Genomic DNA, 26,743 nt, shown 5'->3' on the forward strand with positions numbered 1-26,743 from the left:
CCAGCTCTCTGTTGCTCCTTAACTTCCTCAGACTGACTAGAAAATGTTATCTGCTATACCATTTCACAGTGCCAGGGAAAAGACAGACCTTCCCTGTGTACCTGCAGCTTGAGTTCTAGTTGTAATTTGCATTTTATATGACAAGAAATGCCCTCCTGTCCCAAGTGGAAGGTCATTTTCTTGCCCTTTTAATGCTTTACAACTTGTGTCATAACACCCATTGACATTAATCCAGTATTTTCAGTTCCTCTTAAATGAGGGGTGATCATTTTGGCCCTTGTCAGCACTAACACGAATTGCATTTGGAATGCAGTGGAATCTTTCTACAGCATTAAAGTAAAATGCCATTTTATGGGCATTTTATGGGGCTTTATGCGATGAGTAAGAACCGTTAGGAGACAGACCTTTTTGTTCCCCCTTCAATGTGCCTTACCATGCTGCAAATATTAGCTCACTGCAATTTGCCATACTCTGTCCTGCTAAATAAGAGCCTTAACAAGTTCTATTAGCAATAACTGATACAGGTATTTTAATCTTGAGTTAGTGTGATTGCTGTTGGATCTTCTCCTCCTTCAGCAAAGACTTCAATATGGTTTTGTAATCTTAAATCCAGACAAAATAATGAAATTAGATAGGAAACGGACACCTGCATTAAGGAAAGAATAGTTCAGTGCTAAGAGCCACACAAGTAGTGTGAATTAAGCCAGAGTTACATGACAGCTCCCACCAGTTGAGGAAGCAGCACTTGGTGGGCACTGCTCAGGGACTCAGGTTCACCCTGTAAATATGCAGCTGTGTCAGTCTGGCAGGGCACAAAGCTCATAAGACCACACTACTTTTGAAATCAGACCTTGTATCTCCACATGGCTCTGCTTTGCACACCACAGTCAGCCATGGTCACACTTTCTGAAATGTCCCTATTTTCCATTTTAGTGTGGCCACTTTTTCAGCATTTTTGAGACTGTTTACTTTGGTAGACAACACAAGTCATTACTTGGTAACTGAGAAGCACAGAAAGACCATTTCTCTGCATATTGCCTTCACTTTCTGCCTGTGCACTTGCAGTTCCATGAAAATTCTTGATGGAACAGCAAATTCAAGTTGTCTCCTGTACAGATGGTAGCAATGGCTAAGCTATTACACTTTAACAAGCACAGCCATGTATTCAGCCCCTAATCTTTACCTTAAGGTTTGTGACGGTGGTCTCAACCTTTTCCTCAAATGATTTGAAAGTTGGAGAATTCCTAGGAGAAAAAACAAAAGAAAGTTAAAGGGAGGAAGGAGGACAGTCAGTTCAAAGCTTAATTGTGTATCACAGTTTGATCAATTTTTACCAGGCAACAATGCTAGGACACAATGACAGCTGGCTGACAGCACAGGGCTATAGACTAACAGGGTATGAGCAGTTACTTGTGCTACTGTCAGTCAAATCCAATTACAGTAACCAGATGAGTATTGTTTTTGGTACAAATTTGCAAAAGCAGAATGTGCCTAGTAATTGAAAATGAACAGTGACTTGTCTGCTTATCCTCTGATACATTTACTCTGTTCTCTGAATGAACAACCAGAGAATGCTGGCCTTAGTGCTGCATTTCTATGTTTTATCCATTTGTGTTGTTGCCATAGTGAAATTAACATTTTTTTCAGCTGGTGAGCAAGGTAATAATCTAAATAATTAAAGAGATGTTGGTTTAACCTTAAATGTCCTAGAGGCCTGGGGCAAAGAGATTTGAACTACAGGGGAAGTGGGTCTCAAATGCCTTTGAGGAATCCTGACCCCACTCCACGATTTTGTGACATTAAGTGTTCCTTGTTGTTTTCAAAGACAAAGACTTTAGGAAAATTGTGTCCCAGGGGTGTCTCTCTAACAGAGCTAAGCTTTGTTCTGCCTTTCACTCCTCATGGAATGGAACACAACATTTTGTTTTTGGAGAGCTGTGAGTTGAACATATCTTAAGGGAAAAAAAATGAGCAAAAGGTGTGATTTTCTTTCTTAAAACAAGCCACATATTCAGTTTCCTGGCTTGCCTGACAACCTCATTCTTTTTTTTCTCCAAAATTTGAAACACAGCTTTTCTCTACTTTTAAATGCATTCAATTTTTAACATTTCTTCCTGCCAACTGAATATATTGACCACAACAAACACCTGTGGCTTAATATTATGAACATGAGGCATATGCGCTGTTTTAAGTGAGAGTATGGATCCCCCACAGAAAATTGCATAAGACACCCTTTAGCTGCTTAGATGGATGCCTCTCCCCTGCTCTGCCCATGGCTTCCAGCTGCTTCCCTGCTGCTGATAATCCCCATCCCGTGCCAGAAGACATGCTAGAAGCAGACAAGCTGGGATGAGTACAAAAGCTTTTCTCCCCCCACAGCAGTTCAGCCAGCACAGGCAGACTTGGGCAAATCTAGAGTGGGTAAAGGGAGGCTGCAGTTTAATACTCCCTTCCTCCAGTCCTCTGCTTCTTGCTTGACAGCTGAGAGCTCGATCACAGCACACTTTGTGTTTCGTTAGAAATGAAGAGTCTGTACCTCATGAACTGCTGTCCAACATGCTCCTCTTGTACTTACTTTACCAAAAGAAGCAAAGAGGTGGCAGGATCCCCCTAAGTTCAGTCTAGTATAATGAAGCAGTTACTCAATGAAGTGTTTAGTTCTTAGGCTTTTCCTCCACTATCTATTGTGATACATCCATTAAGAGACTGTAGAAACTGCTATCACTGAAAGCATAAGGTACCTCCTATCAGCACGGTCAACAGGATCAGATACTGACAACACTATCTCCATTTGTTCCTATATGGAATAAAAGGTAACAGTGATCTTTAGCCACAAGAGAGGGCACTCCTGAACAAGTGGGAGACTGGGGGCAGAAGGCCTTACCCTGGCAGGTGCCCATGCTCCCTGTACCATCAGTGGGGAAAGGCCAGCACATGCAGGAGGTGTTTCACTTCAAAAAGCAAGGAAGTCAATGGCTGCTAAACTTAAGGGTGCCAGTTCATCGCCTGTGCACTTACTGGCAACTTACCAGGAGCATCATGACAGCCTCTGCTTCTGCAAATATATTTACATCATATCCCTCATCAGATCAGTTAAACTGTCCTTAAGGGCAAGCAGAAGCCATTTGGAAAAATAATACAGATTTATTTTTGGTTTCTGTTAAATAAATGACAGACTTTTCACAGGGCAAGAAGGGGTCAAAAGGAGAGAAAAAATGAATTTGTCCCATAGGTCACACTTGCAGACGCTTTCCTTAAACTATCCACCTGCTGAAGTTGAATGAATTGGTCTCTGTCATTTAGTTACGAGATTTGTTTTCCCCATATGCTTGGCAGGGAGTGAGGATATTCATATATTTAGAGCCTGGGGGTGGGAGAGGGGAAGCTGGAGCCTAATTTTACTGAAAACAGTTGGAGCTTTACTTGAAAAGGCACCAATATTTAGCTGCAGTCAAGCAAAGCATGATTATAGCCATTAAAATATGAAAACGCTCATATAAAATCCCTGCATACGAGCATGATCCAAAGGCAGCAAAACAATGAAATTTCAGATTCAGTAATAAAAATCTGTTAACATTCACCTATCCAAATGCATCTCAGAACAGCTACAATTACTCAAAGGCTTGCACAAGATGTAAACAGTTAATACAAATTAAAAGAAAAAAAATACAGATCGCCAGTCCTGCAGCCCTTATTTACATAAATAACCTTAATTGATTGAAGTAGGACTATTCATCTGAGTAAAAAGTGAAGGATCAGATTCAAAGAATGAAAACTGCCCCTCACTACACCGTTGAACTTCAGCATAGCAAATACAATATGGGTAGCATATTACCTCATCGCAGGCATGCTTATGGAATGGCGAATAGAGTAACTGTGGAATGAAAGCAAAAGAGAAGGAAAAAAAGGTGTAAAACCCAGAGTGCAACATGGTTGTTACATATAATTTTTTATTTTTTAAGAGTAACTAAAAAACCCCCCCAAAACCTAGAGTGCTGGAACTCTGCTCCCAATGGAGAGAGCTTGTCAAACTCACCTGGGAATTCCAGCTCACTTTCAGTACTGAAGTTCTTGCCACTACACTCTCATGTCAAGTGATCCGAGACTGCATAGGGCTCAAAGGAACCATGCAACACAGTTCCTGCTAATACCTATTTAAAGGACTCAGACCCTTGCTATCTACAGAGATGTGCAACATGTGACAGAGGAACAGAGAGCTACCTTCACGTTCCTCACTCACAGATGATAAGCTCTGGCTTAGGTGAGGACAATACACCTCAGGTTTGTGAACATAAACAAAGTTGGTTAAAGGCAACCAAAAGAAGCTGGTAAAGAAGGCAACTGCCTGCTTTTTTTTGCATGCACAATGCATCCAGTCCAAACAGTCAGGCCCTGCCCCTGTTTGCATAGCCCCCTGGGCAACAGGCTATCTAAACAAGAGGTTTCCTCAACAGAGAGGCAACACTCATGGCTGCAGTAGTTCCTGTTCCCATCTCTTTTGGACATTTCACTCCTTCCTTCAAACCTCAACACTACCAAGTGTAGAAAGCTCTGYTCTCCAAAGCTCTCTCCAGCTCTCACACTCTTTTCTTCCCTCCTCAGACTTCCCAGCAGCACAGGTATGGGAGGGCTGACTGGCAGAGGGTGGAGTCTCTGCATCGCTCAGAGACCTACAAATCCTCTTGCTCATCTTTAATCCAACAGATATCCTCCACCCTATCCTCTTGGCTCATATTAGCTACCTTCTCCCACTTCAGCCAAAGACAACTCTGCTATCATAACATTTCATATTCCCTATTGCTGAGAAGCATCACACCTATTTTGAATATGTTCCCTTACTTATTTGAAATATAAGTAGTGTCCGTAACTACATTTACATTTGAGTAAATTGCACACTGCAAGAATATGTAGTGTTTCAAAAGCTCGTGAATGGCTACTTTCAGTGTTGACAGACAGCTTCAGCCTGGTCTGATTAAAAACAGTAGGAGCTTTACTTGAAGGGACACTAATATTTGGCTGCCATCAAGCAAAATATGTTTATAGCATTAAAATATGAAAACACTCATATAAATAGCATGTGTTTGTTCCAAACTATCAGTCTCCTTATACAAATTCAGAGAGGTACTGTTTCCGTACATACAAAGAAGCCATTCTTTTCCAAAAACAAAAATTAGAAATAGGAAAAAAAAAAAAAAGCTGGCTGGCAAGAAGGTGGGTCAGATCAGTCTTAGATGAACTGTTTTCTGTGTGTGTATACCTTAAGGCTTCTGCTAAGCTGAGATAGACAAGTGACACCAAACACAATACAAGGTTTTTGCGTTCAATTAGTGTACTGTTTTTAAGATTTAGGAAAGACAAGTCCAAACATTCACAAGTGCAGATCTTTAACAATCCTAGTTAAATGAAACAAGCATGCTTGCCATGCTAGTCTTGTAACACATGACAGGCAGAAAATAAAGAGTTTTAGAGTAATTCAGCATAGGCTGCTCCTCTTCTAATAGCAAAACATACCAGATATGAAGCTCTAAATAAGATTACATTGTGCCAAATTAAATTCAGACAGCTGAGGGATGACATGAGACAGACAATCTGACTACTGAGTGCATATTTTACTGAGTTCATCTTTTTATTTTCTTTAAAGGGGAGAAGATACAAGCTATAGCAACAGTAACAGCAGCATCCAAAATTGTTCTATTAGAAAAAGCTTACTTAATGTTTTAGGCTTCAGGACACTTGCGCTGCAATGGTGAAAGACCTCACGGGTTCAGTGCACAGGTAGAGAACAGAGATCCTTCATGCCAAAGGATTGCTAGGTTTTACAGTTTTGTTTGATGTCGGAGTGAGATAGGAAGTCAACTCAGGCCACATTTTGAAGTTTTTTTCAGTGAAGTAAGAGTTCATGTTAGGACAACATTTAGCTGAGCAGAACAACTTTCTTGAACCACCCTGTGCATTAAGGATGCTACAAGGCCAGACTGCTGAGGATTCAGGGCTGTTCAGCCCCTTTGCTAGGTGAACTGACTAAAAGTCAGACAGCTTATAGAATCTTTCAGTACACATAAGATTACTTTATCATCACCATATTTTTCATCATATATTGAAATGTTTTACAGCATTAGTAAGCTCAAGCTCTAGAGAGGTTAAAGAACCCCTTTTTAATCATYGTAAGAACTTGTCCTACCTTCAGAGATCTCTGTAAGACTCAAGACTTTTACAGAGTCACCCTGTATGCTTCATGACTGCTATACTTCTACTTTATTGAAGAGGTAGGAATTAAATTCTTTATGTGACCTTTATAAAAGTCTGCTCACTGAACAGAATTTTTACTAAGTGCTGTTTATGTTCCAACCTCTAGACAGGAGATGGCTGAGAGAACAGATTACATATAAATAGGTTTTCCCAAGAGAAACTTCTTTTGAATGCATTCATTATTTGAATTTGAGACTAATCCACTCAAGAGCAAGGCAAACACTCTAGCCACTTACTCCAGTCCTTTCCTCGTTAGAATCACCATGCAGTAGAAATGAGACATTACAGTTTAAGTAGAACATATTTTTATCTTACATACAATGCCAAAATGCAAGAGGTTACAGTGTTACATTCCATAAAACAAACCCTGTCAAGTATAAAGGCAGTATTTAAGAGCACTATTTAAGAAGAGCAATGTGTCTTACCCAATTGAATGTGATCTATGGTAGCCGCAAAAAGAAAGAAAAGTAAGAGTTAAGAGTATTAAGAAAATACAGCAAAAAATATACATACATATCTGTAACATGCCAAAGGAGAAAAAAAAAATCATTTGTATTCAAATTTTGACACCAGAATTCACACTAGCACGTGGATCAGTTGAGATTCCTTCAAGGCAAAAATATAACTTTTCATAACTTTTACACACTCCTTCTTACACACTCCTTACACACTTTAATAATTTTTACACACACTACACAGAGTTAATCTCATATTATCTGTGCAACAAAGAACAGAATTTTTGTCTGCTAAACTTTGTGTCCTCTTCATTAGATCATGTTTGATCAATGCTAACTGATTTCTCTCCCAAAATTGCACCTTAACCTCACTGAAGAGGAAGTATCAGCCAACTGAAAATTCAGATCAGCAGCAAGTGTCTTTTTCCCCCTCTGGATTTTTTATCATCTCTCAGTTCAGGAGGGTATGGAAAAAAATAAGAGCCTTTTAATTCCTAAAATGACATTTTCTAAAAAACTGTTTTCTGTTGAAAATATTATTTTCAACGCTTTGACACTGTTTTTCAGCTCACAAGAAGGCAATAGAATTGAGAGCTGATATACAATACCCAAAGGATGTCATTAAGGTTCCAAAGTCAAGAAATGATGATGGAGACAGCCCCTCCTCCATCTGCGTATTATTGATGTAGTCTTTAATTACAGACCTCTTCTTCAAGGGAACACCTGCCTAATGAAGCGAAACAGATAGATGGTGCACACTTAATGAACATCTCTTCAATTTTTCACATAGTTTTTTGATGTGTGGTGTGATGCATTATTTACTGCACAATATTTATACCCTATTCTGAAAAAAAATTACTGATTTTTTCAGGGTCTATTATATGGGGCTCATCATTATACATGTAGGTGCTTCGCAAACATAGATTATCTTCACAACACATTTCTGTTTAGACCAGCTTACAGTAATACCGTTGCTGGTTTTAGCCTCCTTTTACTACCAGCTGACTCCCAGTACCAGGCATCCCTTACTCCATGCTAGCACTGACATTCGCAGAGCCGTATGGTAAGCAAGATTGGGAATTTGTGTTACTGCAGAGCTCTACAAACCAGCACAATTGAAGGTGCAAGTGCCAGTAGAAATAAGAGAAAGCAACTACCTCACCTGTCATCAGAAGAAATGCTTATGAAATTCAATTCTGAAACAAGACAATATCATTATTTCCCTTTATAGAGGGTATCAGAGAGACACAGAAGTTTAAGAATGGGAGTTTTGGATATCTGACAGCTATGATTTTTCAAGGAATTCAGCAGTGACTTCAGCAACAGCTGTGAACGCTCAGAACATCCCTAGATCATGGAAAGCACAGAAATGCAGGAGTGGAAGGCACATCAAAAATACATTTCCACAGCACTAGAACAGATTAATTATGCCTGAGCCATCTCCAACAGACATCTGTCTAACCTGCTTTTAAAAAATTCCAACGAGATGTTTATATTTAAATGAGTTAAGCCTTTATTAGCTTAATGACCTTTAACTGTTTTTTYTTGTGTAGCAGTAGTAGTAGTGTGTGCAGTAGCATGTATGTAGTAGTGTAGTGCAAGTAGTTTCCTTGATTTTCAAAACCGATTTTTAAAACTGAAATATCAGAAATCCTCCACTTGGTATCACAACTTTTCTAGAGGAGTCATCAGCATGACTGAAGCTGTAAGATCCACATAGGCAGTTGTGGAATAATCCAGCAGTACCCCGCAAAAAGATCCAAACTTTGCCAGTACGTAAAAGAGCAAAGGGTAAAGGCCCCCAACTCCGCGTCAGCTCTCTGCTCTACATGACAAGAGATATGTTGCCATCACTATCTGTGGCCAGCAGGGGAGTGGTAGGACTCAGGGATCTTGGATTCAGCCTGACTCTAGAGAAGAACATGCCCAAATGGGCTTTCAGCTTGAGCTCACCTATCTCAACCCTCTAAAACTGTCCCAGTCCACTCTCTTATTTCTCCAGGGCTGCCTCCTGATGCTCCTGTTGTCCTGACTTGCTCTGTCCCCAAAACCCAGCCCTTTCCATCCTGCTCTGTTCCATCCGTTCATTATCAGTCTTCCCCTTCATTCATATAGTGGTGCTCTAAAGGGAGAAGGGGAAGAGAATCACACTTGTTTTTCTTTCAGAAATCTCAGACTCTGTCCTCCACATCTGAGTAACTGGGACCCATATTACTCTCCTATGAGTGACCTAGGACTCCCTTCTTCCCCTTTGCCTTCCCTTTCCATAAAAAGGACATGTCAGAACATGTTAACAGAGGTGATGTACAAAAAAACAAAAATAAAAAACACAACTGATTTCATGCTATTAATCGCAAGAGCTGTTCATGAGGAAACTATTATCTTAAGTGTATTACTAGTGCTTGGCTTGTATCCCAAAGCAAAAGTATGGGTTTACCAGTTTTAAATGCGTTTCTGATATTTCTAGTAACATGATAATATTAAATAAAATGCATCACAACTGTAAAGATATGTTATGAGCACTAATTAGTAATAGTACAAAATTCAGAAGATGTAAAATACTAAGGATTATTTACCTACAAAATGAGTTAGAAGGTTGCAACACTCAGTCCCCCAAACACAGCTGGCATTAGAGTGGGAGTGGGGGAGATTTTTAACCTAGGTCATTTAAGTAATAAGGTTTACAGTGTAACCCAACATAGAGCTGCACCTGCCCAAGCTGAGCCAAGATCTTAGGTCAACCTTGCTGTTGAGTTAAGCATACTGACTATTACTCTAGATTTGGGATGTTAGCAGATGCAGAAGACCCGATTCATACCATGCTTTATGTAACTATGGGATACTAGCTATGCTGCTTGCTTCTTCATTGCCAAGAAAACTCTCCTTACKGAACACTTAATTAAAATCAGTATGTTTCCACAAAAAACAGCAGTGCTGGTAAGTTTGTATTTTCTTGAAAAATTCCCAACCAGGCAATCAATTTGGCCCCAAAAAGCTACTATAATCACACTTCTTGATTAATCAAAATGCTTATGGATTTAGCCTCTGCTTTCAGCCCTTGGCTAAAGGGCTAATGGGACAAATACTGTCCAGCTGCTTTCCAAGTGCTAGTCAGAAGCATGATGATCATGGCAGGGAGGGGACTGATAGGTAGGATGAAGGAATTGGTTAGCAGTCATGTTAAGTATTACAGGATGGACTATATTACAGCAAAGACATTTCTTCCTTTGCAGTTAATCTCAAACCCTATGCAAAGCCCACGTAACAGGACCTGGGAAGTACCAAATGGTCAGAGTCCTCCTCCTATGATCAAGAACCAGCATCCAAGGTATTTACACAACAATTCTGTGACCATAGCTCTGGGATCCAGAGCAGAGAAGCACCAACAGGACCTGTCCACTAAGCAGTGGGCTTGCCTTGGTTACATGAAGAGGTGTTAAGAAAAGAACAGAAGATAAAACAGAAAATATGTTTGTGCCACATGCTGTATGCACACCTCATCATGCATTTCTCAAAAATATATGGTACTATTAGGAGTGCAGAGAACAATAATAAGAATAAAAAAAGGTAGGAAACAGCTTTGGTATGATAAGCAACTAAACAGACTGGAGCCTTGGCCTGGAAAAGAGGTAACTGAAGGACAATGCAATAAAACTACAGGAAATCATAAGTGACTTGAAGGAGAGGAGTAAGTAGAGAGAAGTAAGTTCACTGTTTCTCCCAATAGAAGAAAGAGAAGGCATCGAAGGAAGGTAGACAAGGTAGAAATTCAGAACAGAAAATTAATAAATAAATAAATCACACCAACTYCTTCACCACAAAACTATCTGCTAATCTGGGGGGTCATGAGGTGTTATGAATGCCAAAAACTTGTATAAGTTGAAAAAAACCTGATAAATTCATGAAGAAGAATCCATCAAAGACTTTTAAATGAAAGGTGTCACCCCTGTTTTAGAAAGTTCTCAGCTGACAGATTGCTGAAAGTATGAAGAATGTGCCCAAGAAAATACAACTGCATGCTTCCTTGTTATACCCTTTTCTAGGCATATACTACCTATGGATGTTTAACTGTATTGAGTCAAACAGTTCTTAGCTTATCCTGGTTTTAAGTCACTCACTAGAATTCCACTTTAAATTGAAAAGTGAAAGAGTCATTGTAAAGCAGATTTTTCTTTCATAGTTTCACTTAGAAGAACAGCTGTGGTATTTCTATAGAGGGTTTATTTAGCTGTATGTAAAAGGTAGGTATGAAGGAGGGACTCTATAAAGATTTCTAAAAATTCAGATTAAAAATAAAAAAGTGGAAAAATAAGTTAGTTGTAAAGAATTATGCTTCAACCATGTGCAGCAACAACATAACTATATTTGAAATACTGTGAAATGAATTCACATAGTTCTTAGGATACAGTTACTTCTTGCACTACAAAATTACAAAAAAGTGAGTATATGCTGATATCTCTAATAAATGAGACCCTAATTCTGCAGTTCAAACAATATGTTGTCCATATCCATTTATTTCATCATAAAAAAATCAACTCCCTAAAACACCTGAAAATAAATTTGTACTCCTACTATCAACTTGAAAGCWGAAGTGCTAGCTTATTATGATGAACAATTTCTTCATTTACCCTCTCATTTTGAGGACCTCTAAGATCAACATTTTAAAGATACATTAACATATAAAGTCTGGCATTTAAGTCACACAAGTAAATAACAATTTTCCCCCAAGCCCTCAACTCCTATTATTTTCATCATATCTATTTTTTTTATAAACACAGCTGTAAAACAAACTTTGTCTTCTATCTTAGTAGGCTTGGACCAGCAGAGTGAAAGCCAAGGGCAAGAGGCAAAAGCCTTTCAGATAGGTAAAATATTAAAACTTCAAAACATCTAGAAACAAATACACAAAGTATGCAGATGATGGGAAACAGACCAAGTAAGAGGAGAAAAGGCAGTAACATTTTGCTAAGTAATAAAACCTAACTTCAGGATGTGGTACTATTTTTATTTTATCCTTTGTACAAATTGAAAAAGCTGATAAAAAATCCTTTTTGATTTATCTTTCCAAGAAGAGCTCCAGGCAGGCTTGTTTTCTTTAGATAATGTTTTCTCCAAAACTCATTTATGAATAAAATTAGGTTAATAAAGATTTAACTGCATTTTTTTCTTCCATTTTATTTGTACACTTTCCTGGACTTGCAAAGTTACTCCAAAGGGGATTTCCAAGTTGTCTTTTTTTTTTTTTTTATCTGGGACTGAAACAAGAATTATATTTTTATTCACAGTCGCCCTTTCCTTTCAACTGGAACTGTGAATATAATACTACAATTATGAGCACTAGTTGAAACTTTAAAACACTAGTGTAGAAGGAAAAGAAAAGTGATAGACTTGTTATCCTTTTCCTCCTCAAAATAAGACAAAAGAAGCAGCAGATCCCTATACCTCATATCTCCAAACTTCTTGCTGATAGCAGTTCCTACGTTGCTGATAGCTGCTGTGGCCTTCTGTCCTGCATGGCTCAGGGTCTCGTGTGTTTTCTTGTAACTGGGGAAAAAAAAAAAAAAAAAACAGAACAGAAATAGTACTAAGTATTAACAAACAGAGGCTAGAATCCCCTGCAATCCCCTTTTCTCTTATTTCCACATCTTAAAGTCCCATCCACTAAAGGGTTAAGAACTGTAATAATTGTAGCATAAAATGAATTACAAAGATGCCCACTCCTACACAGTTCCTAAGTGCAGTTTAATTCTAATGTGAGCAAAATACTCTCCAGAGCAATCCTTCACTGCTTCTCCTCCCGGCAGATAACCTCCTCTGGTCGGTGCAAGCTGTTTAAATGTAGAAGGCAGTGATTTGTTATAGCTTGCTGAATACTTGCTTGACACAATTTCAGTAAACTTGCATCAGCTAAGAAGCATAGCATACATGTATGTATAGCGTACACATTCACCTACAGAATCATCTTAATTTACTGATCTGGAAGATATGCTTTAACCCACGTAGACCACTCAGTATGGTTAAATTACATTCTCAGAGTAATGAATAAGCTTTGTTGTATGGATGCTTTTTTTTGCCGAGTAAACTATTTCTGAGTATGTCAGAGGCTTTCCTCCTAGGAAATTAACTGATGCTCTCAGTGACGCAAACAAGCTCAGAATTAGAATACTGACCTAACAGCAAAAGGATAGCATGTTATAATCAGTCTTGTATTCTGTGGTGTGTCTTGGCAGACAAGAACTGCAGAAATGATCATGAAAAATTCAGAAATATAATTTCATTGGTTCTGCTTCTCTTTTGAACAAATTCTTTAAGATTGTAAAGACTGCAAAAGATTGCAAATTCTTTAAGATTCCAAAATACACTAGAGATTAATGAAAAATCCCACTGCCTAATTCATGAAACAGACTATTCTTAGTTTTAGGTATATGAAAGCAATACAGCTTTGTGGAGAAAGGAGGGGAAGTAAAAGAAGATTAACATTTGCCATACAGCACATCACATTTATGCCATGTCCTTTTAGCCTTGGTAGTATCTATTGCTGAAAGTCCTTACCTTCTGTTGTACAGACCATGGGTTAGAAAGGCACATACCAAGTAAAGCTCTATACTTTTAGACAATATTCCATCCACAATTAATTTCCCACAACATACATACTTTGATTATATGCTCCTAACCCACAAAATATCTTCCAGACTACTGACCACCTAAGAAGATGTAACAACTACCAGATAAAACGTCTCAGTCTGTGAAAGCGCCTGCCTCTGTCTCCACTGACCAGAACAGGAATCTAGAGAAGCACCTCAGACCAGGATACCAAACCCCAAGATACCAAAAGTTAGATAAGCTGAATTAACCGTAATCAATAACGTTAGAATGATGACAAGGGGCAAAAAATTTTAACAGTTACAGAAGGAGCACAAATTATAATTAGAAAGGAAGCAGCACTGGTTACGCCAGTTTTATTGCCCCCTTTTCAGGCACAGAGTACAGAGAAGACCCAAGAGATTGTTTCAGTCAGTCTTCTTTCCCATCAGTCCTACTGTTTGTCACTTGGACAAAGAAAGATTGCAATGCTCGTATTTCACAGAGGCCTCATTTGCTAGCTTAACTAGTTCAATCACTCTGGCATTCTCTTGCTGTCCGTGGACATACTCTCATATAAGCTTGAGTGCTATAAGACCCTAAAACAAATGGTAATGATGCTTCAGTCAAACTATGTGTATACACCTTTTGAAAAGTGTTGAAATATGAAAAAAATCAAATATTCTAATACTTATGAGTTTATATATATATAAGTGTATTTTTTAAGAATGCCTGTATTGTTGCACACACATCTTTAAACATTTTCCTAATGGAGAAGATTACAAATCCATTCAACAGAAGTGGAATTTTTCTGATGACAAAAATGAGGGTCAAGACTTGACTTCCAGGTCTAAAAGGTCTTTTGTAGCAAAGCCAAGCTCACTTTACCTATACCCCAAACTGTCTGGACACAAATCATCTCTGTACAAACATACCCAGCCTCATCGGTCACAGCTGGTTCACATTCTCCTCTGTGAGAATGCAGGCAGGAAGGAGCTTGCCTCCTTCTGCAAATTACTGTGTTCAACCCTTAAGCCTGTTTTTAAACATTAGGGAGACTCCTGTTAAGCTGAACCCTTATCCTAACTTGCATTTGCATATGTTGAGCTATCCCCAATGCTTCCGCCTTTTTTGGGGGGGTTCTGAGTCAGAAATCAGAAAACCAGCACACTTCCAAGCAGGGATGCTCCAGGAGTCATGGCTGCAATAAAGATTAGTCTCTTCTTCTTCTTTTTTTTTTTTTTCCAAAGATCAAAAAGTGTCCCACCAACCACACAAAAACTATATTAAAATCATATACATGTTCAATGAAAGTGATAACCAAGGTAAAAATATCTCTAGAAACAAACACTATTTAATTCCGGTTGACTATAAATAGCAAAATAGTTTGCAGATATTATTCTGAGCTAATTTTTTGAACAAGACACCTTGGAGTTCATTTTGCCAATGGCATGTTTAACTTTAGGAAAAAAAAAAATGAGACTGATTTTGGCATTTCAACTATTATTGCATTTTCTCTATAGATCCCATAAACGCAATGTCCTCCCCAGTATTTCTACTAGGAAGAAAGAAATGGAAACTGCATTTATGTTCCTAATACTTCTGATGTTATGTAACAGTATCAGTCCAGCTAAGACTGTCACGCAATTGGTCTTTTTTGAGTGCCAGCTCCAGAAAAATGACCTCTGACATGGAAACACCTCCTCCCTTCAGCAATGCTCAAGAGCAGCTTTGAGGAACAGAAAAACCAGCTGATATGCTGATAACACATATTTTGATAATATTCCCTTCCCAGCACATTTAATAGAAGTTCTTAAGACTACTTACATCTCCAGTAATGTAACATACTCCTTAGGCAAAACAGATTTGCAGCATATTTTGATTGCATTTCACTTGACAGTTTCTTATACTGTATTTAGGTTGCACTACCCTATGACAACAAGATCTCACTATATGATTTTACAGCCAGTTAAAAAAACAAGAAAACATAAAACAGTGAGAAGGAAACATGTCATTCTTCATACAAAATACAGCCATACTGCAGACATAGAGAGGTCAGAGAACTAGATGTTTAAATGACCAACATCTGTAGGATAAGACAGGATAATGATACTACATGCCATTTGATCTCATATCAACTCAGTAAGGTGTTGCCCTTTGCATGGCAGATTTAAGTCTAACCTTCTTTCATAGGCACAAACATGCACTGCTGACAGAAGTAGGCTACAAATATGATATTTATATTTTGCATGGTAAGCTGCACATTGGACATGCTACAGTACTTATAAAGATTTTAGCATCAATTTCTGTAAAATATGACAACACATACCAGTAATTAGTACATCTTCGCCCAGTGTTTTGCCTCTCCATCAATGTTTACTGGAAAATTAATCCATTTGAGAAACCCTCCTCTGTGATAAAGCTTACATAAGATGGAACAAAATGCAAACAATTAACAATGAAACCATATTGTAGAGCAGAGCCTGGTTGCACAAGCCATGTCCTATGGAGCTTGCTTCTTTTTTGTGCTCAAGCCATTAGTCAGCTTAAGAATGACATTTTCTGGAATGAATGTAAAGCATCTGGGTCTCCGAGAGACTCTTAACTATAAAACCATTTCGCTATTGATTTTCTGTGGAAAAAGACGGCTTCGTATTAATTAAATAATGCTAGTGCTCAAATGAAATTAATGCATGTGTGAATGACAGACAGTATGTACTTAGAACACATGCTCTAAGAGCATTCATTGCCATATTGACCACAAATGAATAAAAAGCTCGGGGKTTTTTTTGGTTCTTTTTTAAAATATGCTCACCTGAAATTCATTCCAACTTCAAAAAGAAACAATGTGATGTATTTTTTAGTCATTTCTCCTTTTGCCAAATATGTTAAGAATTAATTGAAATTGTGCTGGCACTTGGATATGTGTATATATGCCTAAACAAGCCAAAGGAACTATGCTCCAGGTGGTTCCTCTCCCATAGTGACAGGAAGGGCAGAGCTCAGGGAAAAGAAGCTCTGCAGGTCGCAGGGGATCTGCCCGAAGCCAGGAATCCACAAGCAGCATACAACAGGAGACTGCTCAGGAGGCTGGGGAGAGTCACGGGTCAGGAAAGATGCCAGACAACACTGCCAATTACTCTGTGCAGTCCTGTGCTATAATCTTCAAAACCATGCAAAAATTAGGGCTACAATTGTATGGAAGGTACTRTTTGTGCAGTGTAGCATAGAATGGAGGAAAGCAAGCAGTTGTGCTCATCTCCGGATATAAAAGCCACAACTCATTTCATTCCTCTCCTGTCTTCCTTCACCTTCCTTTCCTTTCCCGCCTTCCTTTCCTTTCAGTTCCATTCCTTTCCATCTCATTCCCTTCCATTCCTTCCTCTTCTTTCCTGCCTTTTTTTGCTTTCCATTCTTTCCTTTTCTTTCCTGCCTTTTCTTTGCCTTTTCCTGCCTTTTCTTCCCCTTCCTTTTCCTGCCTTTTCTTTGCCTGCTCTTCCTTCCTTTTCTTTCTTGACTTTTCTTTACCTTCCTTTCCTTCTTTCTCCTTCTTTCTTTTCCCTTCCATCCCTTCCTTTCCTTTCCCTTCCTTTCCCCTTTCCTTCCCCATCATTTCAGGATTCCAGTTTACACTTAGGCCTTTCCTCCCCTCCTCATAATTAGATAYGCATATACATATAATACATACATGTATAGTTTCTGGTTCAAAGTCATAATGACAGTGGATTGTTCCTAAGAAACTAATATTATATTCAGTGATCTGGAACACATCACCTGAAAAGGCCATGGAATTTCCATTAGCTGAAGTTTCTGGTGCAAACAAATGGACATACATCTCTTAGTAATGGAACAGGTGACTTTTCAAAGTCCCTTCTTCAGACTTATTTTCCATGACCCCATATGTTTCATTCACCCTTCCATGTTCAAGGACAGAGCTGTATGTGGAAAAGTGGCAAAAAACTGACTTTGAGGAAGGCATGAACATCAGCTGGCCTGACCCAAAGGACACAGAAGGTCAGTGGAAGGGAGGGTCCCTTTACTGCCCTATAGCACATGCTCACAAACAGGCACTGTGCTTGCTTTACTTACACAACTGCTACACTTACTTGCATATTTAAAGAAGAAAATATCACAGGGTGATTACTCATTTCAATGCAGAGAAGCACTCCCATTTCTTTTACTACTACTCATTACAAGTGTGTGTGGGAACACAGTATGCTGAGTTCCTAAATGTCACAGCAGGACTATGGTTGTCCATAAATTATGGCTGACTTCCTGAGAAAATTCGGATCCTCTAGAACACATTACTACATACTTAAAGTTATACTAATGAAGGCTACAAGTACCACAGTTTTTTTAATCCCCAAACTCCCGCAGTGCAACTATTGCTTTCTATTTTCTCATCACTTGGCAGAAATTTGAATTACAAAACAAAGACTCTCACTACTTAACGAAATCCGTATCACACATCTTGTAATACAATTATTCTCAGGCTCCTACCAACAGAACTAATCTCGCTCACATAGTTTTCAACTGGTAGTCCCGGAGGAGATCCCTTTTCTGTCCCTGGAGGGAGAGGCCCAGTCCATGCTGAATGTTCCTCTCCCAAATCTCAGGTAAATATCTCGGATAACAACAGAGCTGTTTATTCTGAGTGACTCTTCCTAAACAGGCTTCAGAAGACAGCCAGCACTTGAGAAAGCCCCAGGCGCTGTCTAGGACACATGCTGTTAGGAGCTAGCACTTGCAGATCTCTTGTTTCTGGCCACTAATGAATGAGATTTCCTGTTTCTACAATATGTAAAAATTTTCATCTGTGAGGATAAAAGATGAAAAGTCATTCTAAAAACAGAGCTTTGAGAGATTCCTATCTTAGTTGGCACTCTCGCATATTTCCGCTTTCCATCACCTCAAAGCAGTCCTGATCCCATGCCTGGAATCACCAAGGATATGGGCTTTGACATGAAGGGCAACAAGAAGGGCTTCTACAGGTATATCAGCAGCAGAAGGAGGACTAGGGAAATGCAAGTCCACTGCTAAATGAGGCAGGGAAGCTGGAGATAAAAGACATGGAAAAAGCTGAGGTACTCAAAGCCTTCTTTGCATGAGTCTTCTGGTAAGACACCCCTCGAGAATCCCAAGCCTAAGACCAGTGGGAAGTCTGGAGCAAAGACAACTTACCCCCGGTGGAGGAAGATCAGGTTAGGGTACATTCAAACAACCTGGATGTACATGAGTCCATGGCACCTGATGGGATGCACCCATCAGTGTTGAGGGAGTTGGCTGGCAAGGCCACTCTCGATTCGCTTTGAAAGGTCATGGTGATCGGGACCAGAAGAAAGCAAATCTCACTCCTATCTTTCAGGAGGACAAGAAGGAGGACCCAGGGAACTACAGGCCAGTCAGTCTCACCTCGATCACTAAAAAGATGATGGAGTAACTAATCCTAGATACTATTTCTAGACATGTGAAGGACATGAAGTTAGTAATCAGCATGGATTTATGAAGGGGAAATCATGCTTAACCAACTTGGTAGCCTTCTGTGATGAAATGACTGGTTTGGTGGATGAGGGGGGAGCAGTGTTGTTTACCTTGACTTTAGCAATACTTTCAGCACTGTCTCTCCATAACATTCTCATAGACAAGATGATGGAGTATTGGCTTGATAGATGGACAGTGAAGTGGACTGAAAACTCGCTGAACTCCTGGACTCAGAGGATTGTGGTTAGTGGGGCAAAGTCCCACTGCAGGCCAGTCAATAGTGGTGTACCCCTGGGGTCAATACTGGGGACAATACTGTCTAAGACTTTCATTAATGACCTGGATGAAGGGACAGAGTGCACCCTCAGCAAGTTCACAGATGATACAAAACTGGCAGGAGTGGCTGATACACCAGAGGGCTGTGCTGCCATTCAAAGGGACCTCTACAGGCTGGAGAAATGGGCAAGAGGGATCTCATGAAGTTCAACAGAGAGAAATGCAAAGTCCCGCACCTGGGGAGGAATAACCTCATGCATCAGTACACACTGGGGGCCATCTGGCTAAAAAGCAGCTCTGCAGAGAAGGACCTGGGAGTCCTGGTGAACACCAAGTTGATCATGGGCCAACAGTGTGGCCTTGTGGCAAAGAAGGCCAATGGTATCCTGGGCGGCATTAGGTAGAGCGTTGCCAGCAAGTTGAGTGAGGTGATCCTCCCCCTCTACTCAGCCCTGGTGAGGCCACATCTGGAGTGCTGCATCAAGTGCTGGGCTCCCCAGTACAAGAGAGATGTGGACACACTGGAGAGAGTCCAGTGATGGGTCACTAAGATTATTAAGGGACTGGAGCATCTATCATAGCAGGAGAGGCTGAGAGAGGTAGGTCTGTTTAGCCTGGAGAAGAGAAGGCTCGGGGGGGATCTTATCAATGTGTATAAATATCTGACGGGAGGGTGAGAATGGAGCAAGACTCAGTGGCGCTCAGTGACAGGACAAGGGGCAAGGGCACAAATCAAAATACAGGAAGTTCCGTTTAAACATAAGAAAAAACTTTTCCTCTAAGGATGACTGAACATTAGAATGGGTTGTCTGAAAAGACTGTGTTGTCCCTGTCCTTGAAGATGCTCAAAACCTGACTGGACACGGTCCCAAGCAACCTGCTCTGGTTGACCCTGCTTTGAGCAGAGGGTTTAACTAGATGATCTCCATAGGTCCCTTCCAACCTCATCTATTCAGTGACTGTATAAAACTAGGCCATTCTTCACAGAAGCTATCTTCATGCCTTAATGTACTATGCAGTGAAAATCGGAAATATGGAAGGGTACACTTTTTGAGTAATATTGTAGAAAGTGCTGTGGAAACTTTATTGAAGCACCACCAATCAAATAGGTTTAACTAAGTAAACATACTGCATTCAGGTTACATAAAACCTTTCCTTTGTAGCAAAATGTTAATTAGAAATATTCAATTATGGTCTCTGCAAATATCACTGTACAAACATTTTTAATGATTCTTTACCCTAAAATAACTGACCTTAAAAGCCACTAATATTATCTTGCTTCTAGCATCTAAATAAGAATTTTCTATATTTAAAATATAAATAAAAAACCTGAATTGCTAGAAGCTAACTGAATATCCACCCACCTCTATTCACTGGAAACCTGATCTTTAAAAAAGGTGTGTGGGAGAAGTCATTCCAGCTGAATGCCTCATCACCATGAAAGAAAATTAAACTTGAGGCAATCATTTGTGCTCTAGTTACTGATATGCTCTATAGTAGAAGCCCCCTGCCTTCCCTAACACACAGATTATACTAAAAATCAATGCACTGAAGAATAGCAGAGGAAATGAACATGGAATATGAAAAATGCATTATGCTTTTGGTCATCATAATAAGTGAATGACTTCCAGGTGTATTTCCTACTAAGCTGAAAAATACAAACAGGATTACAGGGTTTTTTTAGAGAAAAATAAAGCAGATAAAAAAGCTGATTTGACACAAAAATATCAGCATGCTACTGTTGCAAATATAATGTCCTGCTGGAGGTGGTGGGAATTGGTTTTGCATATCTTGAAGCATGAAAGGAAACAGACTTTGTACAGCACTGTGTGCTGAACCTGTTAAAATCTTGACTCTATTCAGGGTATCAGCCCACTGACCTCCAGCTCTGGTTTTCATCACTGTGAAAACTATTTTTTTTCTTTTTAATCATAACAGAATCYTTTAATAATAATTTCTGACATTTACATGTCAAGCATGCTTAGGCCAACTCCTAATCTACCTGCCCAACCTTTTAAAACTTAGATGCTCAAAAAGAGTCAGGATCCCAAGTTTACATTTAGTCATTCCAGGTGGTATCCATTCCAACTATGACTTAGGTACTGAGTCTTAACTAGTTGTTCAGACACACTCTACATAACTGCTTTTGAGAGAAATCCACTCCTCCATCTCTAAGTCTACTCTAACCCCAAGAATCCATCCCTAAATGGAGAGCTTGAAAAGATCATTAATAATAAGAAGAAAACAATCTGGTGCTTAATTGTTTTTTGTGACTTTGAAAATCTCCCCATTAAAGAAAATTTCCAGAAAAGCACAGCATCTGCAAAACCCAGTAAGACTCAGTAAAAGCAAAATTTGCCTCCTTAACATCAGGTCTTTTTTAAAATTAAAGTGACTAATTGTGGATATAGGAGCCTAAAATACAGGCATGTAAATATTTTTAATTTAATTTTTTAATACAGGCTTTTCATCCTTACTAAATCAGAGAATCTTGGCGAGTTACACTATCACATTGCTATTTCAATGCAACAACAATGAATCACTTCTATTACTTAACACATCCATTCTTAAGAACGCTGAATTTCTACAATTTACACTGGCATCATTAAGTGTCAGTCAGAATTATACAGCACCTTACTCAGTTGGACCGTAGACAACAGGATTTGCAAGGGCACAAATGAACTCTCTGTGCTCAGGCCCAAATAATTAACTGTGGACACTGAATGCCTAATGGCCTGTTGTTTTTGAAACTCATCTTAAAGATGAGCAACTATCCTACTGTTAAAATCTCAGGTCTCTTTATCCTTGTGGAAAATGTCAACATTGTGCAGAAAGAATGGAAAGCTGTCTCAGAATGTGCTACTAAATTTCAAGTAAAAATGGAAGCTTTTATGCTGAAATTTTGCTAGTGTCTCCCAGTCACTGTAGTTTAAGTGCCTTGTGCCCCTCCTCTCCTCTCAGTGCCTCCTCTCAAAGCTCAATGTCTCTAGACTACACTTTCCCAGAACATGCCACACTCCCTCACTGAGCCAGCATGGGTGCCTCTGTCAGTGACAAATCATGAGGAATGGGACCTCATGACTGGCCAAAGAGAAACTGGCCAAAGGTTAGAGATAGGAAGCATGCAAACTACAATTCCCATTAGAGTCATTATGCCTTGTTTGACTTTTCATTAAAAGGGAAAAAATGAATATTTTATTGGAAAATGTATAATTTTCTCTTCCTCCACTCCCATTGCTTTGGCTGCCTGTGCTCAGGACCAATTCTGACATGGCACAACTGTGTAACCTTGGGTCAGACTGTGGCGACGATGCTGTGTGAGAAAGAGTTGGGAGAAGCCGTGGTGGGTGCCTCCTGCCTTCATTTGGGAGCTGCACTTAAGCTCAGAGTGTGTTCAAGCCCTTAGTCCTTGCTTGAGCTACATTACAGGTGTGCCTGTGTCTGGCCATGCACCTCATTGAATCTGACCTGCAGATTTGACTTCCTGCCTTGACCCGGGACCTGCCTCATCACTACAGACTTGTCTGGAGAACTGGACTCCTGGCTTGACCCTATCTACTGTCACTGAACCTGCCCTGCTCTGCTTTCACTGTTTGGGTACTGTGGGACTGCACCCTTGTGTGAGGCCACTGCCCTGCCTGCCTTGCTGTCCCCCAGCTCATCTCCATTTGCAGAGCACCTCACTCTTGCTCTTCTCTGACAGTCTCAAATCCAATTGTCAATTGCAAAAAACAAAACAAAAAAAAAAAAACCCCAAACCTTTTCAGACTGCACGACTGCACTTGATGGAAGGTTGGCTCTCCTTTCTACCAACGTTACTAATAATTCAGCCCAAGAATTTTTAGAGGAATACAGTGTGTTCATGTATTTGAGCATAAAGCTCAGTATGAAGCTGAGACCAGCCCGTCAGTAACTACCACGGCCTTCCTGAAGCTTTGAAATTCATGGTTATTTGTCATCTCTCTCTGTGACACTCCATTTTTCATCAGCTTTTACACTGGAGATACAAAGCAAAAAGTGTTTGAAGCTTAGAAGAAGCACTGTCTGTCCTGGGTTCGAACATTTTTTGTGGCAGATTCAGGGTAGGTCTTATCACCGTTTCTAAACATGTGTTTTTAATTCCTTTCCTATGCAAGACAAAAGACCTGCACTAGCAATTCTTAGCAGCAAGCTGCAGCCCAAATAAGAACCGCGCTCCGCAAACAATCAGTGCATTTTCAGAAGGCACCTTCCTGGAAGGCAGCAACTGAGTTAGACTACAGACTGCCACCATATGATTGGTTTGTTTCTAGAAAAAAAAATTTCATATTAAAACCATTTCAACAACAATTCTATTACCACCACCAAAATTTCAATACTCATTTTTGCATTGAAAAGTGGTATATCAGTTTTTTACACTTCTGAATTACTTTTCATTGGGGGAACCCAGAGCTGCTTACATGTACAAGTCAAGTTTCACTGAACTCTTGTGAGCTAGTTACCCATTCTGCATAGTGCTAAACGGAGGCTGTGATAGGTTTAAGTGACTTGCCAAAGCACAGACTACTGGCTAATAACAAAGGACTTGACATATGTGGGACTCATGCTAATGTCAAAAGTGGTAAAGTTATTCCCACAGATTTTTGTTGTTTCTTTTGAACAACTAAAAGCAGGAATTAACAATTATGCATCACCAATTCTGTCAGTATTCTTCACAATTGAAATGATAGTACTTTTTGGTTTAAATGGTTGCTGATATTTTGGATCTCCTTTTTTTATGCCGTCTCCCTTCGAAGCTGAAAAATATAATACACTGAGATCAAAAAGAGTTCTTTCTCTTCCCAGTAAGGACTCAGTGGGAATGTGTCATGGGACAGGAAGATGACCTCCTTGGTGCCCTGACAGTCTTAGTTGCCGTGATTTTGTAAGAGTGAAGTTCAACAGAGTAGCAAAGCATTTTGTTGTTGCTGTGGAAGTTTTTTTTTTTTTTTTCTTTTTTCTCCCCACATCTCCTTACTGCTTTAAGAAGCCTGACATGTTCATCCCTGTCATCTGCTCCTGCTGGCAGGCATTTCAACTGCTAAGTTTCATATTAGGGCTCATCAAGACAATGTCACCAACATGCTACACAACATACAAGAATGAATTTGTGCAAGGTCTGTACTCACGCAGAAGTTGTCTGCATATCATGCCAGCTTTTGCTAAAGTTCTGCTTCAGTTCATTCATCAGACTTATGCCAAGCTTTTGTTTAATTTCCACCAGGTGCTTTTCTTTGGCTGCTAATACTTGCCGCAAAGTTGAAATTTCATCCTCTAGCTGAGTAAAAGAAAGGAGGAGGAGGAGAAAGGTGTTAGCTTGTTCCATAGAAAGAGAAACTATTTTAAGAGATGGAATGAGTGTTACATGAACTTGCATTTTTCATACATGACTAGAGAGACAGAAAGAGATTCAAGTGCTTGTGGAGATCACAAAGATGCATCCAGAACACAGCCGATATTACCATTCTACTATAAATAATGTCTCTCTGCCATTTATGTGCATACACATGATATGATCTACCTCAGGACTTTAGGGATTCTCAAACATCAGTTTTTCATTCACAGATAAAATGGGAATGGGCAGAACAAGAGAAGACTAGATAATCCAAACAGAAACCTCTCCTTGAATGCACAAATTTTTAAGTTCATATTTGCAGCTTTTTAGTCTTCTGCTCTCATGAAAAAAAAAAAGAAAAAAAAATCTTTAGGAGCAGATTTAAAAAACATCTGATAATATTTGAGTAAAGAATATAAAAAAGTTAAAGTCCTTATCACATGAGTTTTACTCCTACACTGTAGGCCCTATGTATTCTGAAATACTAAAACAAAAATACATAGGAAATGAACTTTTAACATGAGTGAACAGATCCTACCTGAAGTATGGAAACATCCAGCAGACACAGCAGATTAGCCTTTTCAGAGCTGCTGCTCATTAACCAAACTGTGCAAATTCAAGTCAGCCCAAACACAGGGATGTCGTTCTCCCTGCAGTGGGCATTATTTTAAACACATTTAAACCAAAACATTGTTTCAGCAAGGCAATGAGCAGAACACTGGACTAAGGAAAGGGACCACTGAAATGTTTGCCATTGACTCTGAAGTCTTACCCCTTGGGTAGCATTCCTGTGAGCATGGGTTTGAATTCTTCACCAGGAAAGCCTCCTGAGCTGGTTACACAAACAGCACTCAGAGCTACTGAAGCTAACAAGGGTAAGCGACATGGGAGCAGCTGCCTTTCACTTCACTTAGAAGTTCCCTTACCAACTGTGTTCCTTYCTCCATATGTTAATAGGATAACATATGTTAATGTATCTGATTATCATATGTTAAGTTCCCTGGAACGACAGTCTTACTGTGATTTAACTCCATAGGTGGCTGACAATGAGGCAAGCACCAGCTGAATCAGTTGCTGACCTCCAGAGTTACATTTAGGATGTCAGCATTATTTTTATCTTGCACACTCATGCATTCTGCTTCCCTGTAAAACTGGCTGCAAGTTCATTGTTCTTTGGAAAGTCTCACTGTTTAATCCTCCACCTATCAGTTTCTCCTTTGTCACAGGGACCTGCTATCTAAATTATTCAAGCAGGTCAGGAATTAAGCAGTAAGACTATGAACACAAAGCAAAATCATGACCTCAGTGAAGCAGATACCAGTATTCACTCATTTCTGTGATGCCAGCACTTCATCAGTAGAATACACAACGATCCAAAACTGCTTTATTCTCTCCCCTTATCCTTTATGCTCCATTATATTCCTAACATGAAAATGCAACACTGTCAAGAGGCAGCATGAGGGTCTATTCTGAGGGGATAATTGCGTAAATGCTTACAGAAAGAAGAAGTCACAAATTTCAGCACTCCTTAGATGACAAAGTTTAGAACTCCCTTTAACTGTTTCCTACCCACAGCAAACCCTTTAGTGCACAAATTTGCCTCAGTAACACTATTAAAGAATTTAACCTAAACCCATACCAGTATGCTTACAGGTACTTAAGCATTAATGCTTTCCATATGGGCTAGCACTAGGCTAATCATTATGTACCTGAATATGTGAAGATTCCAAGGCTTCTATTACAATTACTTTCCATCTGTTCAGTTGAATAGACATCTAAAGCTGTAAAGCCCTAAGCCTGTGCTCAGTGGCTTAACTATGAACAACATTTTTGAACATATTAAAGATAGTAAGTTGTTTTTCTTCAGAGATCAGAGCCTGGTTCTGAACCAACAACATCCTCCTCAAATTCTGACTTTCTAAAATAATGGTAGGTACAAAGTCTCCCTAAAGTGCTCAGATAAAGCGGAGGGTGATTGTTGTGGGGGACTCCCTGCTACAGGGGACGGAGGCATCTATCTGCTGACCTGACCTCTTGTCTAGAGAGGTTTGTGGCCTGCCGGGGGCTCGTGTGAGAGATGTCATGCAAAGACTGCCAAGGCTCGTCCACGCTTCGGACTATTACCACTGCTGCTCTTCCATGTGGGCGCTAATGACACCAAGGGCAAACTGAAGACCATCAAGCAGGATTTCAGAGCTCTGGGGATGGTGGTCAAGGGTCTGGGAGCCCAGGTCATCTTCTCCTCAATCCTGCCAGTGAGGGGGGTGGATGAGAGGAGGAGGAGACGGACTTTCCAGGTTAACGACTGGCTGCGCCGCTGGTGTTGGCAACAGGGTTTTGGTTTCTA

At 39.8% G+C, this 26,743-nt stretch overlaps 1 protein-coding gene across 1 annotated transcript in view; it reads right to left on the reverse strand.

Annotated features, from left to right (window-relative positions):
- The window catches only part of TPD52L1 (tumor protein D52 like 1), a 28,524-nt gene extending 3,530 nt beyond the window's left edge, over positions 1 to 24,994 (reverse strand). The window contains exons 1-6 of the mRNA XM_026088559.1: positions 24,935 to 24,994; positions 24,191 to 24,339; positions 12,147 to 12,248; positions 6,675 to 6,689; positions 3,836 to 3,874; positions 1,184 to 1,244 (exon numbers count right to left, since the gene is read on the reverse strand). Of these exons, the coding sequence (XP_025944344.1) occupies positions 1,184 to 1,244; positions 3,836 to 3,874; positions 6,675 to 6,689; positions 12,147 to 12,248; positions 24,191 to 24,339; positions 24,935 to 24,994 (426 nt within the window). The remainder of the gene's footprint in view (positions 1 to 1,183; positions 1,245 to 3,835; positions 3,875 to 6,674; positions 6,690 to 12,146; positions 12,249 to 24,190; positions 24,340 to 24,934) is intronic.
- Between the last annotated feature and the right edge of the window lie 1,749 nt (positions 24,995 to 26,743).

This window comes from Apteryx rowi, unplaced genomic scaffold, assembly GCF_003343035.1.
Source record: "Apteryx rowi isolate R43461 unplaced genomic scaffold, aptRow1 scaffold_774, whole genome shotgun sequence".
Taxonomy (NCBI): Eukaryota; Metazoa; Chordata; class Aves; order Apterygiformes; family Apterygidae; genus Apteryx; species Apteryx rowi.